Source organism: Choloepus didactylus, chromosome 6, assembly GCF_015220235.1.
Source record: "Choloepus didactylus isolate mChoDid1 chromosome 6, mChoDid1.pri, whole genome shotgun sequence".
NCBI lineage: Eukaryota > Metazoa > Chordata > Mammalia > Pilosa > Megalonychidae > Choloepus > Choloepus didactylus.
The window spans coordinates 72,396,221-72,416,074 of NC_051312.1; the positions used below are offsets into that span (position 1 = coordinate 72,396,221).

General features: G+C 48.2%; 1 protein-coding gene across 2 annotated transcripts in view; it reads left to right on the forward strand.

The window, feature by feature from the left end:
* The window catches only part of SBF2 (SET binding factor 2), a 696,898-nt gene extending 694,195 nt beyond the window's left edge, over positions 1-2,703 (forward strand). The window contains exon 41 of one of the 2 annotated variants that reach the window (XM_037839994.1): positions 861-2,703. In XM_037839994.1, the coding sequence (XP_037695922.1) occupies positions 861-959 (99 nt within the window). In that variant the 3' untranslated portion in view covers positions 960-2,703. The remainder of the gene's footprint in view (positions 1-860) is intronic. The other variant, XM_037839995.1, reaches the window with a different exon arrangement.
* The last annotated feature ends 17,151 nt before the right edge of the window (positions 2,704-19,854 follow it).

A 19,854-nucleotide genomic window follows, 5' to 3' on the forward strand; every position in this document is an offset into this window, starting at 1 on the left:
TCTCCAGATATCTCAGCCAGGCTACACTGCTTTGCACAAAGAACTCCCTCAAAATATGGAAGCAGATTAACTCCTTGTTAAATGTTATTAGTTATTTCATTCACTACCTGCTTTAGAGAATAGATGTTACTTCCCTGCATATCCAGTAGTCTTGCTTGGCCATCTGCAAAAAAACTGCCCTTGGTCACAGCTGATGATTCTCAGCCCTCACATCTTCAACAACCTTAAGTGGGCCCTGGGACATTTTATGGGCCACACAATAGAAAGAGAACTATCTAGATCCTGGAATCAAGAAGGGCTCTCTGGAACCATAGAAGCTTCATAAGTAGCAGAGTTAAAACTCTTGGGCCCTGCTCAGACCATAAGGCCATTTCTCTGACTCTGCACCTCCTAGATGTCCCCACCTGAAGACTAGAGAAGGGGGCTGAAAGGTGACAAAAAGGCCAACATCATCACAGTGTGGATGAATCTCAGGCTTCCTCTGGGAGTACAGGAAGCTGCCCTGACACTACTATCGCATGGGTGTCCGGGGGAGGTCAGAGGGTTTGAATGTGGCCATTCCTGACTCTTCCTTCCTTCTTAGTCAAGGAAGGCTCCAGGAAGATCCAAAATAAGGCTCTCTTAGTGTGTCACCTTTCTCTGCCATTGCCTTTTTATTAACATCCCCTGTGACTTTGGAGAGTAGAGAAGTAAAGTGACTGTAAAGGCAATGGTGGCATGGTGATGGAGGAAAGAGAGAAGACAGACATTCTGGAACAGTATGGAAAGGGAAGGCAACAGGATTTGATTCACACACTTGACAAATGCCATAAAGCAGCCCTGCCTTTCATCTTTGGTATCTCTGTCATTTGATTTTGTAGCTCAAGACCAGCAAACGTGTCTATAACTTCTGTGCCCAGGATGGACAGAGTGCCCAGCAATGGATGGACAGGATCCAGAGCTGTATCTCTGATGCCTGATGCCCTCGGTCAACCCAAGCAGAAGAGGGAGATGCTGCCAGACAGAAAAAAAAAGAACACGGATCTTGAGGAGCAAGGAACTCCCTCTTTGGTTCTCATGAGTTATCCCAGGGCCTGAGGTTTTCCTGCCCATCCTTACCCAGTTCCTCTGCTTCAGCAGTTGCTCTATTTAACCTGAATGGGTGTGTCACACAGGTCTGGCCAAGAGCACCAGGCACTCGCTGCATCTTGCACTAAATTGTTCTAACAGAGTCTTAGAGATTAGGGATCAGAAGAATGCCTCCTGAGCCAACTGTCATCCATCCCCTAGGCAAAATAACTACCATCTACTTGGGTCCTTCCTCATGAAAACTAGATCCTTTTTATTCTCCAAGGTCATGATTTCCTTGAAGAGCTTTTTGACAAGCTGACATCAAAACCCTCCAAAATCATCCTACATTCTAGATAGAAGGAGTTTCCCATCAGAAGTGCCCACCCTTACTCTCTGACTTTAGAGATGCTCAGTTTTCTGGTGCTGCCAAAAATTGTTTCCATAATCCCTGCTCTGCCATTGGGTTCACCACAAGAGGCATCAGTAACTTATTGGCAGGCAAAGAGGGAGCACCCAGGATTATCCTGATGGAAAAGGATTGTCCAGGGAATGATGCAACAATGACTAGGCCAATGCAGGAAAACCCTGCTTCCAAACACTGCTTCCACTGGACTCTCTAGGCCAGAGGTGCTCTGAGGATCTGGGGCCTTGTGTTCCTATGTCTTCTGCTCCCTTCTTCTTACACAGGATAACATGCAAACAACAAAAAGCTGAATGCACTAACCCACCAAACAGACACTTGCACTGAACTTCCGATGAAGAAAAGACATTGGAAAGACAGAGACCAGCTATTTTTGGCCACACAGTACCTGTGGCAAGGGCTGTGTAGACCACAGTCAGACAGTGGTATGATTGGATACCCAAACAACACTTCTGCTTGTGAAAAGCAAGAACTGCTTTTAGATTTTCTTTCCTTTTCATAACCTTGTATTTGTTCACCCTAAGATCTGAGGGATGCTGTTTGCTTACAATGAACAGAAACAGCAGCTCTGCTATAACCACTGACACCAACTGGAGTCATAGGTAGCTAGATCATTGCATTTGTTTTGAAATGTTAATATGTTAAATATCAAACTAATGTTTCAAAATATGTATATATGATTTCTATACTCTTGTTTTTCAGATAGTCTGCTTATAATTTAATATAAAATTAACTAAACTGACTCATTTGTTCCTTTTTTTAAAAAAAACCACTTTGTCTTTTTAGATTAAAAATAAATCAGATTTTCAAATTTAAAGTTATCTACACATTAGGAAATAGAACTGTGTTAATATATAAGAAATTGGTATAACAAGAATGAAGGACTTTTCTATCATTTTCATTTTATAAATTGCCACCTATGAAAATGGTTTTTGCACATTATTTGTATTTTTCTTTGTATATGAAATAATTTTTTGTACTTTGTAAAATATGGAGCCCATTGTACCTTCAGCTATTTGAGACTGTACATAGTGCTTCTTTTGTAACTGGATTCTTTTAACTTTCATGAGGTGTTACAAGCCCTACACTCACTAACCACCTTGAATTAAATTTATTTCTTAAGAAAAAACATCCCTCATCTACTGTGCAGTAAAAGTTCATTTTGCAGGGCATGATGCTTGGGGCAGCATTCAGGATTCTTACACGGATTGAAGGTTCAATGATAAAACCGCATGACCCAATTTGTGCTGTGGTTCTGTTGACGTCATCACTGCCCTTTGCTCAGGAAGTAACCAGAGATACTGGAGCTGCTGGCACGAGCTTCCAGGTTCTGGACACACTGCTGCAGAGCTTAGCAAGAGACCTGAGGCCCAGGTTCTGATTCCCACTGCCACTCCCACCTTCTGCCTCTAAGAAGCTGTGCGAAGTTGGTTAAGGCCCTTGACCTCTTCTGGTTCAGTTTCACCACTCATGGTTTGTGGCAATTTGTGAAAACTATAGGCATGAGAAGGTGAACCCTTGTTGGGTGGCAAATGTTTCTGCTTCAGAGAAGTGTTAAACAGCATAAATGAACAAAGAGTGGTTTTTGTTATGGGCAGTTCTTCCCCTAGTTAAGCCTGTGGGCTTACCCTGTACCCTCCTAGGGCGTCAGATCAAGACCACGGCAGGCAGCCTCTTCCTTAGGCACCTTGGCATTTACCCTGGGGACCTTGGCCACGTCTCCAAGTGTGGCCAACAATGAATGCAGGTCCTTTTCTAGGGCTGAGCCTCTAAGTCCTTTGACATCCATGAGCCTTCTCTGAGCAAGGGAAAAGGGCCCCCAGGAGCCACAGAGGCTAGAGGTGGGCTCAGTGCCTGAACCTTCAGGTTTCCTCGGTCTAGAGGGCCCTCACATCTCCCTTCTGATTGGCTGGCCACCTCCATACCCCTGCTGCATCCCTGAGATTCAATCAGGGGGGAAGCAACTGGGGCTGGGTATTGAAAACAAGCTGTGTTCACAGTGCCAGGATCTGGATGTCCTTCCTTCCTTGGGTCTTGGGTGTGAAGGGGAGGAGGGCACTGGGTTCTAAGGAAGAAAGGCTAGGCCCTGGCACCTGCAGGAGCTTTAACAGGTCCCCTCCTCCACCTGTGGCTTCTCTAAATCCAGGCTCTCAGAAGGTACAGACCCAAGAGAGTCCATTAGTGTAGGTCCTCTTCCCACCCCCCACTTTGGCCCAAGTCCTTTATTCCAACCTCCCAAACTCCTCTGCTCTATCTGCACTCCAGAGCAAGAGTGTGGACTGTAATCAGACGGCAGGTTTGCTTCTCAATGGAAATGGGTATTTTTAGATTATTTCTTCAGGAGTCCTTTCAAGAGTTGCTAAGTAATCCCATCATCCCATAAAGAATCTTCTGAGAGATTCCAAACTGATAACCAGGAAATAAATGCCCTCAGCAATGACAATGGGGGCTATTAATTAAGCACGGAATAACAGAAGTATTGATAGGGTTTATATAAATAAATAGATATAGAATGCAAGCCACATATATATCTTTTAAAAAGTTAAAAATAGTTGAAATTAATTTTAATATTTAACCCAATATACCTAAAACATTATTTCAGTGTATAATCAAAACAAAAAATTATTCATGAAATATTTTTTATTCTCTGTTCATACTAAGTCTTTAAAATCCAGTGTGTTTTATACTTATAGCACATTTCAACTTGAACTAGCCACATTTCCAGTGCTACAGTACTAGACAGTGCAGATTTAGAGTAAGTAACCAGCTCACAGTGGAGCCTGTAGTAAGAAGAGCTGGGAAGCAAGAGACCCAGATTCTTGTGCTGACTCTATTCTAATTCACTATATGACCTTGAATCAGTCACTTAACTTTGCTAGGCTTTAACCTATAGAATGAAAGATCTGGATGATACATGATTTTGTGATTTTGAAAATTTACCTCGGCAAGGTTCCAAACTGAGATTTGTTCAAAAAGCCAAATAATCTAAATCAGTACTTCTCAAATTGTAATGCACATATGAATCATCTTGTTAAAATAAGATTCTAATTGAGTAGGGTGGGGCTTGACAGTCTGTATTTGTTTTTTAATAATTTCAAGCTTATAGGGCAATTGCAAAAATAATACAAACCCAGTGCAGAGAAACCAACTAACCCCAATCTCCCAGATACCCCAATCCACCAATGTTAACATCTTGCCACGTTTGCCATATTGCTCTTTCATCTATCTTCTGAAAATCTGAAAGCAGATTGCATACTCCTTGAGCACATAATACTTCCATGTAAATTTCCTACAAACAAGACTATTCACTTAGGTAAGCACCTTAAGTGCATTAACATTCAATGTTATTCCTGTAAAGGCAATATTCAACCATATTATCCTTTGGCTTTTACATGTCATATCTTTTCTCTCACTCTCTCTTTTAATCCTTTTATTTACCCTTACTGATAATCTTCATTACTACACTCTACTCCAAGCCTCTCTCTCCTGTCTTTTTTCTTCAGCCTGCAGAACTCCCATTAGTATTTCTTGTAGGGCAGGTCTCTTGTTAACGAACTTTCTCAACTTCTGTCTATCTGTGAATATTTTAAGCTCTCCCTCATTTTTTAAGGACGGTTTTGCCAAAGAAAGAATTCTTGGCTGGCAGTTTTTCTCTTTCAGTATCTTAAATATATCATACAACTGCCTTCTCACTTCCATGGTTTCTGATGAGAAATTGGCACTTAGTCCTATTGAGCATCCCTTGTGTGTGTGATGGATTGCTTTTCTCTTGCTGCTTTCAGAATTATCTCTTTACCTTTGGCAGTTGACAATCAATCAGATTAAAATGTGTCTTGGAGTAGGTCTATTAGGATTTATTCTGTTTGGAGTATTTGCATTTCTTGGACATGTACATTTATGTCTTTCATAAGAGTTGGGAAATTTTGGGCCATTATTTCCTCAAATATTCTTTCTGCCCCTTTTCCGTTCTCTTCTCCTTCTAGGATACCCATGATGGGCATGTTTGTGTGCTTCATGCTGACAGGTTGGATTCAGAGGCAGCAGTAGCTAGACTGATCTTGGTACATGGGAGTCTGTGCCGTTGGACCCTGGTTGGCCTTAATATGGCATCTCCCTCTGCCACTGCAGCCACTCCCTTCATGTGCTCATCATACTGGCTCTGGTGCAACCAAGTCATTTTGTTTAGTTGCTTTTTCAGTGCCTCTTCTATGTTGTATGCATTCTGTTGGGCATTAACATATGATACAAAAATCATATTTGATGCTTACTCCCATATGTCCATCCACATGCCTCCAGCCCAGACCGCCTTGTTTCCAGTCTTGCAATGCTTTTCCTTTCAGGCCTCTGATCAGACAGCCAGGCCACTGACCCCTAGTCAGGAATCCATATATACTCTCACTTGGATCACTTTTCCTTGAATACAAAGTAGATGATGAAGTGCTCTGCTCACAGTTCTACCCATTGGAAAGCTTTTCTCTTTCCACTTATACCCTTGTAATGTAGTCACTGTACATTTTCAACTTGTACACATGTACTAAATCAACCCATCCATAAATTAAGTTCAGGATTTTTCCTTCTTAAAGCTGGTTGTACAGGTACCTCCATATGGCAAGGGCTGTGGGTTACCCTCTGATACGACTTGCATGTGCCCTCTAGTCCTGCTTAGGCTCAATCCTGGATATAGCATTTCCTGTATTTGTGATCATTGTACTGGACTGCTGCTGGGCCGACCCAACTTCATGACTTTATGGAACTGACAGAACCCAACTCATAATGAGCAGTTTCAGATGCCCCACTTGGTGTTCCATGCTCAAGCATTCTGTTTCCACCAGAGAATCTAGTAATATGCCAGAAATGGTTTCTCAAAAGATATATAATTCCCTGCTGCAGTGGGAAGATCTTGCTACAGAATCCAAGAGGTCTGTGTTACAGTTCTCCCACTAGGGCTTGCCATGTGCTCCACACTACAACTTTTCCCTTTCCCACTGCTGACACTTCCAACACCATAAAATCTGCCAGATTGTTTGACCCAAATGGCAGAGCTATTTGTACTGCAGCCTGGACCTTCTACAGAGCTTTTTCCTATTATGAGACCCACCTACAGCTGGCAGCCTTCAATATCACCCCGTATTATATATTTCATCTAACCCCAAAGAGAATTACCAGGCACTGTGCTTTCTCCATTGTAAGAGATAAGGATGCAGCAATTTCTCTTTTACTTTGGAGGGGATATCCTGGCGTATCCCTAATGACTGAACCTCTTAAAAACTTCATTGATGTGGCAGGTCCTTGAATCTTCATAGGTTTTATATGCCACACTCTGGAGTGCATGTGACTTACCAAGGCCTCCAGCAAACTAGGCCCTGCTTGCTCGTCCCATCTAATCTGCTTAACGGAGCAGCGTGTTGTTCTGTGAGATGTCCAGATGGTCCTGATCTCTTGATAGTATATTACGACAGAGGGCAAGAGAGTTAATATAGCCCTTAGGCAAAACTATAAATGAATATTGTTGTCCATTCCATGTAAATGTGAGCTGTTTCTGATCCTATTTTCTAATTGTAATGGAAAAAAACAGATTTTTCAAAAGGCTGCATGCCTTATTAATAATCTGCTCCAGCAATGATTCCGTGTCTGGTTCAGCAGCCGCAATTAAGGCTCCTTGATTAAGCCTGAGGTAGTTCACAGTCTTCGGGATCCATCCCCTTTCTGCAGGGGTCAGAGTGGTAAATTAAATGGAGAAATAGTAGGGAACATGATCCCTTCGTCCTTTAAGTTGTTAATGGTGACACTATAATCTCTGCCTTAGCCCTGGGATGAGATGTTATTTTTGACTTATTATCTTGGGCAGGGGGCAGGGTCAGAGAGTAGGGGAAAGGCAGTTTCAAGAGTTTCCACTTAGCCTTCTCCACTATGATAGCTCTTACCCAAATAGGCCAGAGACCCACTGTGGGATTTAATCCAACTAATTCAACATATCTATGCTTTGACAAGGGACTACTGGGTGGGTTCACGAACTACTGTGCCCACTCTGAGCCAGACTTTAGCCAGGACTCCATGACTTTTTATTGGGGCAACCACCCGCCTTGGCTGCCATCTCCACAACTCTCTGCAGGTCAAGCCCCCTTGGATGCCCCTCCTTACTGGACGTACATAGTATATCCATTCCAGCAAGCCCACTTTCCTCAGCTTTTTAAAACATTTCTTCCTCTACCATTTACCAGGGGTCCTACAATATTTCCACTTCACTGAGTACCAGCCACCACTGTTCCTAGTCTTCTGAGAGCCACCCCAACAGTGTTCGTCCCATCCCCTAGCATCCTGGATATCCTGTGTCCCAAGAAAGTGGCCCTAAGTCAATGAATTCTTGCTCATGCAGTCTCACCTTCCAGCCCACCTTGATCAAGCACCCTCAAAATCCAATCCCAGGAGTATCCCCTCACTCCTGCCAGCATACATGATAGTTAATTCCTACTATTCTTTTAGGGTATATAGTCTCTTTCTTCCTTTATCAGGCCCTGTGTGGCCCCAGATGGATTATTCTGGTATTCACCCCTAATTATAGTCCTGGTAGCCAGGAAATGGGGTGTGGGCAGTTCCTGAGCAGGGCACCTGCTGCCTTGCCGAGGTGAGGCCTCTGTAGCATCTCTCAGCCCTGTGGAGGTGGGAGCTCTTGCTAGCGAAGGGTGGGCCACCTCTGCAAGCCCAAAGGGTCAGGGAGGCTGCAGCACATCCTCAGGAGTATCCATCCGGATGTCTCTACCTCATTTTCCGGGGTTCCGGATTTCCCCACCAGGTTCCTGACCTTCACATAACTGCTTTGGCTGAACATCCAAACCTCTTTGCTCTGCAACTCTAACAATTAGCTCTCCAGCCTGCCACTCAGCTATGTCTGTACCTCCACTGAAAGAGATAAGGGCCTCTTTATGAGCTCCTGCAGAAGCACTCTGCCTCTCACACTTAGTCATTAACTGCTTGTTAATGGCCCTCAGTCTCCCCATTATCCCTCTGCAGAGCAAGCATAATACAAAACTTTGCAGTAACCAGCCAACTCTTTGTAGCCATTGTCCCCATCCCTCCTCCCTCATCCCCCAATATACTTCAAATACATCTGCCCCCTCATTCTTCTCCTCTACTTTAGATATTTAGCACTGGAGCTGCTACCTTGTGCCAGGGACTGTCTGTGGCCCATCTACCAACTTGGATGGCATTCTGCTCCCCCACCTCCCCGGAGTGAGCTGGTCCCAAATCCCCATCTACCTGTTTCCTCAGGACACTCTCAGTACCACTTGTGTTGTTTCTGATCCTCCAAGAAATAGACCAGGACAGGATGTGTTGTGCAAGAGATTTATAGGGGAAATGCCTGGGAGTGAAAATGGGACCAGAGTCAGGGGAAGCTTGGAGAGCTGTCAGACCACAAAGCCAATGGGGAGTCCTCGTGCCAAAAGTAGCCGTCAGGGGAGTTCCACATTGCCCAAGAATGGACCTGACTCAGTCACTGGACCAGGCTTCAGCGCAAGCACAGAAATGGCTGTCAAGGTGCAGCAGCTGGGGCCATTGGTCACTTATAGTCCCCGCAGTCTAAAATCTGAGCGGTGCATTGTCATGGCCACTACCACGTATGGGGGCATCTCACCTTTGGAGCTCTAGAGCCAAAGGAACAGAGTGTTAATTTCTGGGTCAGTGTACCTGAGGTCAGGGTACATGGCAGCTTCCGGCTCTGTCACTTACTAGCTTTCTGGCTTTGGGTGGTCGCTAACTTCTCTGGGCCTTGTTTTCTTTACCCATAAAACAGGGATAAAAATTGAGACGATGTATGTTGTATGTTAAAATACTCAGCACAGAATAGATCCTCAGTAAGTTGTTGGTTGAATCAGATTTATTCAACAAATATGTAACAGATATTTGGTGCATGCTGGGCACTGTGTTTGGTCCCAAGGAATCTGAGAATGAGTAAAATACAGTTTAGGACCAAAAGAACTCACAACTTAAAGTGGAAACAGATCATTTGTTACAAGCAGAATGTCCATATTCTAATCCCCGGAAACTGAGAAGATGTTACCTAATAGGGCAAAGGAGAGTAAGGCTGCAGGTGGAATTAAGGTCATCAGCTGACCTTGAGCTGGAGAGTGTATCCCGGATGGTCCAGGTGGGTCCAATGTCATCACAAGGGTCTTTGTAAGTAGCAGAGGGAAGCAGAGGGAAGTGATGTGGAAAAGACTCAGTTGGCCACTGCTCAGTCTGAAGATGGAGGAATGGGGTCATGAACCAAGGAATGTGGGCAGCATCTAGAAGTTGGAAAAGGCCAGAAAACAGACAGTTCCTTAGAGCCTCCAGAAAGGAACGCAGCCTTGCCAACACCTTGATTTTAGTCCAGTGAGACCCATTTCAGATGTCTGACCTCCAGAACTGTAAGAAAGTAGATCTGTGTTGCTTTAAGCCACTAAGTTTGTACTCATGTATTACATCAGCAGTAGGAGCTAATACAGCATTATACAGATGAACTGCAGCATGCCGCAGGCAGTGGTGGAGGTATGTACGGGCTGCAGGAGCCAAGGACAAGGAAGCAGGATATGGGATGGCCAGGGAGAGGCAAGAAGGAGGCAAAGGGGCAGAGGGGCTGAGGAAGATGTGGGCTCGGGCACCGTCACATGCATGCAGATGCACAGTCTTGTGCACATGCAAACACACAGGAATATGCATGTTCACACATGTACACATCACATTTGCACACTCTAGTGGCACAGGCACTTACACATGCAGACAGACTCAGAGGCAGGCCCAGCCATTGACTGGATTCCACCTGTGTGGAATAACCTCTGTTAACATCCATATTTCCTGGGGGTGGTTGTTTTTAGCAGGAGGAGCCAGGATTTGCCTGCCATGGCCCCTTCAGTTTCTATTCCCGGGCAGGGAAGACACTGGGAGCCTGAGCCCCACCTAGTGGACAGAGGCCAGAATCATTTCACTGCCCTGGCCACGCACATGTTCCCCCAATCTTTAGCCTCTCCCTACCTCCAACTCTCTAAGATGAAATCTACTCCGAATGAGTTGGTCACCCAAAACCATGGTGTGTTCATCTTTCCATGCATTATCTGGCACATCATTCATTCATTCAACATTTATGGACACTTGCTCCATGCCAATGCCTATTCTGGGCAATTTGGACCCCAAATTAAATAATCTATTGCCCACACGTGCAAGGTAGGATAGCTGTGGAGTAATCACCTCTGTGTCAGGATGAGGACAGGTAAGGGACTGTGGGAAGATGGGAGGAAATCACAGAGCCCAGCACGGGGTCAGAGAATCTTCCCTAAGTACACCCATTTAAGCTGAGTCTTAAAGAACAAGAAGGAGCCAGCTGGGCAAAGTTGAAATGGAGATGGCACAAGGAAAGGAAATTAAGGCAGATTGTGACATGTATTTTAGAAAGGTCTCCCTGGGGGAAGTATGCCCCGGGGAAGACGGGAAAGTAAGTTGGCCCGTTAGACCAACTGAGCCATGAGGACGTGAGAAGGCAGCGAGGCTGGATCGGCGGGGAAGCGAGTCAGGGACAGGCCTGAGGCAGGTTCTGGAGGATCTGGGGTCTAACTGGCTGGAGTGGGGTGGGGAGGAAAGAAGGGGTGAAGGGCAGTCAAAGACTGTCAGGTTTGTGTCTGGGACTCCCGAAAATGACCCCAGCCTCAGCATGCGGGGCAGTGGGAGAAGGATGTCCAGGCGGAGACAGCCAAGCCCCAGCCCTGATGTTGGGAGCAGGCACTTAGCAACTGCTGTGGGCTGCCTTGGGAGGGAGGGTCTGTGGAGCACTTCCAGGCTCTGGGAGGAGTGTCCCGCAGTCTCAGGGAGGAGACCCCCTGCTCAAGTCACAGACCTGCCTTACCTCTTGGTGGAAAAAAAAGAAACGGCGCTTCCCCCCTCTACAGCTGAGGTGTCCAGGGCTTAGAGAGGTTAAGAACTTGCCTAAGATCACACAGTAGTGCCTGATAGTGCCAGGATTTGGCCCCAGGCTTATCTGATTGTGTCCTATGTTCTCTCCTGCCCAGACATGATTCTTCAACCAGGCACTTCTTGGCTCTAGGGAATTGTGCACAAAAGGGACAGCAGCCTCTGCTTTGTACCCACCTGGCCAGGCCACTAATGGGAGCCAATTTGAGCCCCACCCTCTTGGGAACAGGACCAGGACGTATCGTTCCCTCCGTGGGTGGAATGAGCTTGGGTCCTCCACGGAGAGGACAGAAGGCCCCCCCAGCTGACCGAGCCCTCTCACTTCCTCTCCTCACCACACCAGCCGCCCCCTCAGCTAGAGCTCCGGGAGATGCTGGGAACAGGGCCTGGAGATGAGGTTCTTGCCTCCTTTCCAAGAGGAGCCCAGGCCCGGCCCAGCCCAGCCCGGCTCTCTCTCACACACAGCTCGGGGCAGTGCTGGGCCTTCCAGGAAACCCAGGCCTGAGCAAGAAACAGCAAAGGTCAGGGCTTCGAACCGGGATGCTCTGTGACCTGGTGAGGCTCCGGCCCTGGCTGAGCCTCCGGCCCTGGCTGAGCCTCCGTTTCCTCATCTGCAAAACTAGAGGTTAGGCTTATTTATCCTGAAGTTCCAGCAGCTCTGATGGTCTTTTTGCATCTCCTCTGCACTCCCTGGCCCCATCCCAGCCTACAGGCCGAGAAGCAGATGCTGGGTCCCTGAGGAGGCCCCCACTCTGGCCTCAGCAAATCCACCTCCTCATTCCCGCAGTCCCCGGGGTTCCGTGCAGCCTCGGCCAGAGGAATGTGAGCCATTCCCGGCATCTCCTCCCCTGTGGCCAGCCTGGAGAGGGGCTGGGGCCTCGGGGCCGTTCCGACAGGAAATTAGCTGGGTCTGGCCTTCCCCACTACCAGCTGCTCTGCTGACCCTGACCCTGTGTTTTCCGAAACTTGATACTGCAAATTTCAGAGACTCTTCTCCATTCCTAAGAAGACCTGGCTGAGCTCTGGGTCTAAAGGGCCCCCAGCCTATGTACAGGCCTGCCTTCCTGCCCCGGCAAGGCTCCGGCTGAGACTGGAGTCGGGACGCCTGGGCTCCAACCCTGGGGTGACCCCAGCCACCCCCCCTCCGCCCCCTTCCAGGCAGTGAGTCCCCATCGCTGAGCTGCGAGGCTGAGCTCTGAGCAGAGGGGCTGCTCCGGGAGAGAGGGGCTGGGGGGCACAAGAAGGGAACGGGGAGACTGCCTGTGAGGCTAACACAGTAGTCCAAAGATGATGGACTAGGATGGGATGTGATGATGCGGAGAACTGTATGGAGTCCAAAGATGTTTAGAAAATAAAATGGAGAGAAGTTGGTGATGGTTTGTTCACAGGGGATGAGGGAGAGAGATGAGACGGCCTCCTAGGTTTCTGAGTTGCACGCCAGGATGGACGGTGGCACCTGTCACTGAGATGGTGACACTGAAGGGTGACCAGGGCTTGGGTGGGGAGGGAAGAGATCCTGGGTTTGGCCTTGGACACGTGAATCTGAGGTGCCTCTCAGATGCCACAGTGAAGAGGTTGAGCATTTGGATATCCAGAGAGAAATGTGCCAGAGACGCACATTTGGGAGGCAGGAAAATGGAGCAGTAATTAAAGTTGAGACACAGGTAAAGCTGCAAAGGGAAAGCCTGGAGTAAGAACAGAACAGAGCCCAGGAGTGGCCTGAGATGTAGAAGGAACCAGAAGAATGTTGTGCTATTGAAACAATGGAGAATAGTGTTCCGTTGTGTTGAAAGCTGTGGAAAAATCTAGAAAGAGGAGGACTGAAAATGTACTTTGGATTTAGTGAGCTGAAGGTCACTATTGACTTTAGGGGGTGCTATTTTGGAGTTGGGGGGGTGGTAGAAGCCAGACTGTAGTGCACTGACAGGTATGTGAGAGGTGTGGAAATGGAGACAATGCGAACAGACAACTAACTCTTTCAAGAAATTTGATCCTGAATGGAAGAGAGCTAGGGCAGCAACTAGAGGGGTGACATGGAGTCCCAGGGAAATGAGACATGAGCATGATTAAATGTTGATCAACAGGATCCTGTTGAGATAAGAGGTTGGCAATACTTGAGAAAGCAGGGATAACGAATAGAAACCAGTTTTGGAGCAGACAGGAGGGCTTGCCAGGGCCACTCAGCAGAGGACAGTGGCTGAGCTGGAGCCCCAGCTCCACAGCCTCTGGATCAGGGGGTTTGCAGTTCCACGCTGCCACCCCCTGAGGGGCAGGAGCAACCCCAAGAGTCATCCCATCCTGACCTGGCCTGAGAGAAAGATCGTCTCCAGGATGCCGAGGTTAAGGAAGGTAAGAGCAGCTCCCAGCAGTTCAAGAGCAGTTTCCTGGGCACAGCAGAGCATGCACCTTATGGCCCCTTTTGAGCCCTGCTTGTGGAGCGCAGGGATTAGACAGAGCTCGACAGACAATGGTGGGCCATCATGTCCTAAATAGGGAGAACTTACGGCCCATCGCCTCTGACAGGATGCTGGATTACTGCCCCAAGCCCAGAGCCTCAGCTTCCTCTCTTCCATTCTGGCAGGACTCCTTGGTCTGGTGGTAGGACCATCCCAGACACACCATGGGACAGTGGTTCTCAGAGTGTGGAACCCAGACCAGCAGCATCGGCATCACCTGGAAACTGGTTAGAAACGCAAATTCTCAGGCCCCACCACAGACCTATTAAATCAAAACTTCTGGGGATGGGGCCCAACAGTTTGTGATTGGCAAACTTCCCAGGTGATTCTGGGGCAGCACAGCCATAAGGTATCGAGCCATCCATCCATCCATTCGCTGTCCATCCATTAACCCAAACGTCACACATCCATCAGTCAAAACAGCCATCATCCAGCCACCCACTTCTCTATCCAATTTAGCCATCCAACTAACTGTTCCATCATGCTGTCTAGCCAACTATCCCCACCTGTCTAGTCTAATCTGATGGTTCATCAGCCTGAATATTCCCTTATTCATTTTATGCACATATCTCATCATCCATTCATTCATCCTACAACTCATTTATACTAGAAAGAAGTGTTTGAAGCTCTAATACCCCCCACACCCATCTCCCCTTCCTGAGGAAAATGGACACAAACATTTCTTGCTGCATAAAGCTTGAGGATCATGTCATGGGTATTATGTGAAATCGGTTCTACTTCCCTATCAACCCTGATGAGACCAGGGCCTGGTTCTTGGAGTTCCTCAGCTAAAGGCAATTGTGTTTGTATGTGTATATGTGTGTATATATCTATAACTTCAGTAGCTTCTGTGTGTTACACATATACATGTATAAAATTTGAGTAGCCTAATGTGTATTTTATATACACATACGCGCGTGCGCGCGCACACACACACACACACACACATATGAAACGAATAGTATGGCATTAAACTCTGTCCAAAACAGGTTTTCTAGATTGGATGGTATCAGACTTAGCCAATCACACATATTCTCTTCCTCAGAGAGTACGAATGTTAAGTATGATTGAGCAGTCAGATCACTTGGAGATCCAGAATCTACCCTGAGTGATGGTGAGCTGCTGGCCCAGTTTTCCCCAAAGCATGCTGTACGTCTCTGCCTTGGGATTTAAACTGGGATTTAAAGTGACCATATAGCTCAGGGGGAGATGCTGTGTACTGCTGGGTGTTCCCTGTGTCCCACATCTAGTCCTCATCATCCAAGATAGATTTCAAGCTGCCACTGCTGAAGAGGTGAAGCTAGACGGCCACATTGCACTACGTGTCTTCCTTGTCCCCAGCTGATTTGAGCAGGGGCCGCCTCAAATGAAGGACCATACAAAGGCTGATCAGGAGAGAGTGAATTAAGAAAACTACTATTTCTATTATACCATTTACTCTATTCTCGTCTTATTTGAACTATTAACAGCTTTTGACAATTTTCATTCCCTCTTGCTTCAAACCTTTTCTTCAGTCCATTCTCTCTTGGTTTTACTCCAACCTCACGGGTCATTCCTTCTAGGTCTCCTTCTGAGGCTATTCTCCCAACCTCTACACAATGGAGTGGGTCCAGCTGTTATTCCTCAAAACTATTCTCTATTTACACTCTCTTCTTAGATGATCTCATCCAATCTCATGGCTTTAAAACCATCTAAAATGGTAATAAGCCTCAAACTGTAATTCCAGCTCAGACCTCTTTCCAGAACTTCAACTGCCCATTAATATCACCTGAAATCAAAAGGCATTGCAATCTGAACAAGACTAAAATCAAATTCCTGAGCCTACACCCTGCCTTGCCAAAAAAAAAAAAAGGTTTCTCTTCAGTTGCTCAGGTCAAAAAACTTAGAGTCATCCTTGGCTGAGTTTTTCTTTCTCTCACACCCATATCCCATCATCCATCAGCAAATCCGGATTGTTCTACCTTCAGAATACATCCTAAAATGGGTTATTTATCACCACCTTCACCACTACTCCCCTAGCCCAAGACACCACCATCTCTCAAATGGATTTCTACAGTAGCCTCCTAACTGATTGTCCTGGGCCCCTTCAGTCTATTCTCAACACAACAGCAGAGATCCTTTTAAAAATGTAAGATCAGGTCACTTCTCTGTTGAACGTCCTCCAATGCCTTTCCCTCTGTCTTGGAGTAGAAATCTAAGTCCTTACAACAGTTCGTACCACCCTTCATGATCTTTCTGTCCCTCTGCTACTCTACTGACCTGATCTCCTTGTTCATTATAATTCAGCCACGTTGGCCTCATCAGTGTTCCTCAAATATGCCAAGAGAGTTCCCACTTCAGGGTCATTGCACTTGCCATCCCCTTTCCTGGAACATTCTTCCCCTAGATATCTTCTTGGTTCACCCCCTCACTTTCTTCAGATCTCTGCTCAAATATTGCCTTATCAGGGACACTTCTCTGACCAACCCCTCTCTAAATACCTCCACACTCCTTACCCTGCTTTATTTTTTCCCACAGCATGCCTCATCACCTCACGTTAGCTGCTTATTGTCTGTCTCTTCCCATTAGAAAGCGGGCTCTGTGGAAGCAGTGATTTTGTTTTGTTCATTGATGTATTTTTCAGCACACAGAAGCATTGTTGGGGCATAAAGACGCCTGTAAACATGCATTTGATAAATATGTGTGGAAGGAATGAGCAGGAGGGGCTAAGAGAATGTAACATTAGGCCATGAGGAGGAAAACTAAGCAGAAGAAGCCAGCCAAAATAAGAATGGAGCACAGAAACAAAGAAAAGCAGAGATGAGAGAGCTCTGGAGGTCCTTAAAAGATGGAGGGAAAAGCCACAGTTCCCAGCTTTCCAGTTCCAATCCTCACGAGGTCTGAATGTGAATGATGTCTGCAAGATTTCCCATTGTGTTTTCATAATCACCCCCCTTTCCTGAAAATGTTTTGGTTTTGTGTTCCTTGCAACCAAAAAAGCCTTGGCTTCAACACAACCCATCCAACCATCTGTCCATTCATCTCTCCATCCCTACTTCTAGCCTCCCAATCATCTATGCAACTAATCGTCTGTCTACAAATCAATCCACTAATCTATTCAACCCTATAAGCCTCCATCATTCTAGATTCCACCCAGCCATTCATTAATATACACATCCAAACAACTCTCCATCCATACATCAGCCTTTCAAAACATCCTCACAGAGTGGAGCTAAATTATGAAAATTATGAAAAGCCAGGCTAAGGCAATTAGAGTTATTGAAGGATAGTGAACAGAAAAATTACAAAATCAGTTCTGTATTTTAGAAAAACATCTCTGGAGCTGTGAAAAAGATGGATTGGAGGGGGGAGGTCAAAAGGCAGGAAGAGCCATTAGGGTAATATTGCAATAATCCCGATGATGAATTAAGGCAGAGGCACGAGGGCTAGAGAAAGGAAGATTGAAGAAGAGACAGGAAAGCAGCCAGGCTAGAAGGGCGGGCCCTGCTCAGACGATGGACTGCCTGACAGGGGGCCGAGGTTTTGCAACCACCAGGCCAGCTCAGGCACTGCTCGCTCCAGCTCTCAAATGGGGTCATGTTTTCTACATCTTCGGCCCAAGATGTTCAGGGCAGGGAGCTCCCAGAAGGACGCTTTCTGGGTGCGTCTGCAGACCTCACTGTCTGACAGCTCAAGCCCCTGAGCAAGTGACATTTCCAGAGTACGCAGTCACCCACCAACCCCGGGCTCACAGTTCCGCTCTGGCTATGGAAAGCCAGGGCCTCTTCTCTGTTAATTTTCTTCAACTCCTCAGAGGCTGGGCCTCAAGCCCAGTGAAGTCACGGTCTGGGAGGCAGCCCTGGCTCCCTGCCCGCCCGCAGAGGCTATATTTGGAGCAAAACAACTCCCTACAGACACAGAGCTCGGGAACCACCCTGCAGAGCTGCCCCAAGTATCTAAGCTGTGCGGTTGTCATTCAGGTGTTCATCTGTTTGTTTGTTCATTTGTTTGTTCACTCATTCATTCATTCCACAAATATATATGGATCACCTAGTAAGATGTGCCAGGCACAATGGGATGTATGGTGGCATGTAGACATTTATATGTACATATGGGTATCTATGTTTACATAGGGATGGCAGAACATTCTCAGCGCCCTCCCTCAGGGCTGGAGGGTGATTGCGACTCAGAATCGGGGGTATGTGGCATCTGCAGGCATCTCCGTGTATGTGCACACACGCACGTACTCTCTGAGGAGGCAGCTATGACTCAGCTGCACACAGCATCTTTAGTACCTGTGTGGATCCATGTCTGCAAGTGCCAGGACGAGCAGAGGCTCTCGCTCCCCAGGAGGTGAGGGAAGTGGTTGTGACTCAGCTGCACATGGTGACGGGGAGCCCACAGGCCAGCTGTGAGTTTACAGCCTTGCTCAGTTGCCAAACCAAACAGCCATTGCTGGGTGCAAATGTTGTATCGCAGGGTGTGCATGAAACAACCACTGAGCCAGGGGACCCCCTGTGAGCAGGAGAGAACCAGGAGTCGAGGCCTGGCTGTGCTCACCCTGGCTCCCTGCCTGCCCACTCGATCACAGGTATAAACCTTCAGGGGGCCTCACTCTGCCTCTCCCAACCCTTCCTATCAGCTCTCCCAGAGGCTGGGAGGTCATACACAGTGACTCCAACACCAGCCCTCACCCCCAAGCCCGGGTTCATGCACATAAGGAACAAAGCCGGGAAGCACAGAACTGTGGTCTTCAAGCTGCCAGAACCATCCATTCTCCCACCACCACAAAAAGCCCTTGTGTCTAGCCCTCATGACTCAGTCTTTTCCAATATCTGAACCCCAGTCTCAGCCTTAGCAAGCACAATCCGGGGAACATTTCAGACTCTTTGGGGCCTGAGGGCTCCTGCCTCGACGGCAGGCACTGGCCCCGCTGCCTGCCACCCCATCTTCTACCCCATGTTCCTTCCCAATCTGTTCCCCGTCTCTGTCCTTATCTGTCCCACGTCTATCTTTGTCTCTTCTCCCAGTCAGCCTGTCTGCAGCAGAGACTTCAGAAGAGTAGAGGTGCTGACAGGGTGGGGTGTGGGAAGGACACTCCTTGTGGCTTCTTGAGCCTTATCAGGAAAACTGAAGTTACTGCTCTGGGCTCAGGCTGGAATTTCGCCCTAGATGACCTGGCCACGTTTGCTTGCGCCTCCGCAGGGACAGCCCGGGTCAAACCAGCCAGGAAACAGGCCCCTACTTGTGGCTGCCCCCTCCCTCCTCAGCCACTCTCCTCCCAGCAGGCCTGCGGCCGGGCCTCCAACCCCCGACAGCGGGAGACCCCGGCCCAGCGAGGGGAGGGGCCGCCTTAGGGTCCGAGAGGGGCACGCAGGGCCCGGGGTGGGTGGGGGGAGAGGGGGGAAGCTACCGCCCCTCCCCCATCTCCCCTCATAAGCCCACCTGCCCACACCGCAGGGGTGGCATGGCTGGGGTCAGGACACCTGGGTTTTGTCCCAGATCCGTCATTACCTGGGTCCCCTTGGGCAACTGCCTGACTCTGAGTCTCACTTGTCATCATCTGTAAAAAGACATAAATATGTCGGCTTTCTGGGTGGTTGAAGAGAAAAGGCGATCACGTCCGCGCTGGCTCCCGGGGACACCCTCGGACACCCGGGACGCACAGGGGGGCCGAGGGCCTGCGACCCGCCGCCCCGGGGCAGCGCCCCCTCCCTTCGTGACGAGAGGAGGGGGCGGCGCGGCCACCGTCCCGCCGCGTCGCCGGGGAGCCTCGCCGGGGAGCCTCGCCGGGAAGCGCGGCCACGGCGCACGCCTGCCACCTGGCGGCCACTCCGTCCCCACCAGCGGCTCCGGGACGCCCCCGCCGTGCGCGTGCGCAGGATTCCCTCCCTGACCCCGCCCCCCCCCACGCCACTCCTTCCCCCCTCCCACAGGGGACCCCCGTGGGCCCGGTGTCCCTGGGGGCCTCACTCTCGGGGCTCGACGTCGGCTGTACCTGGCGCA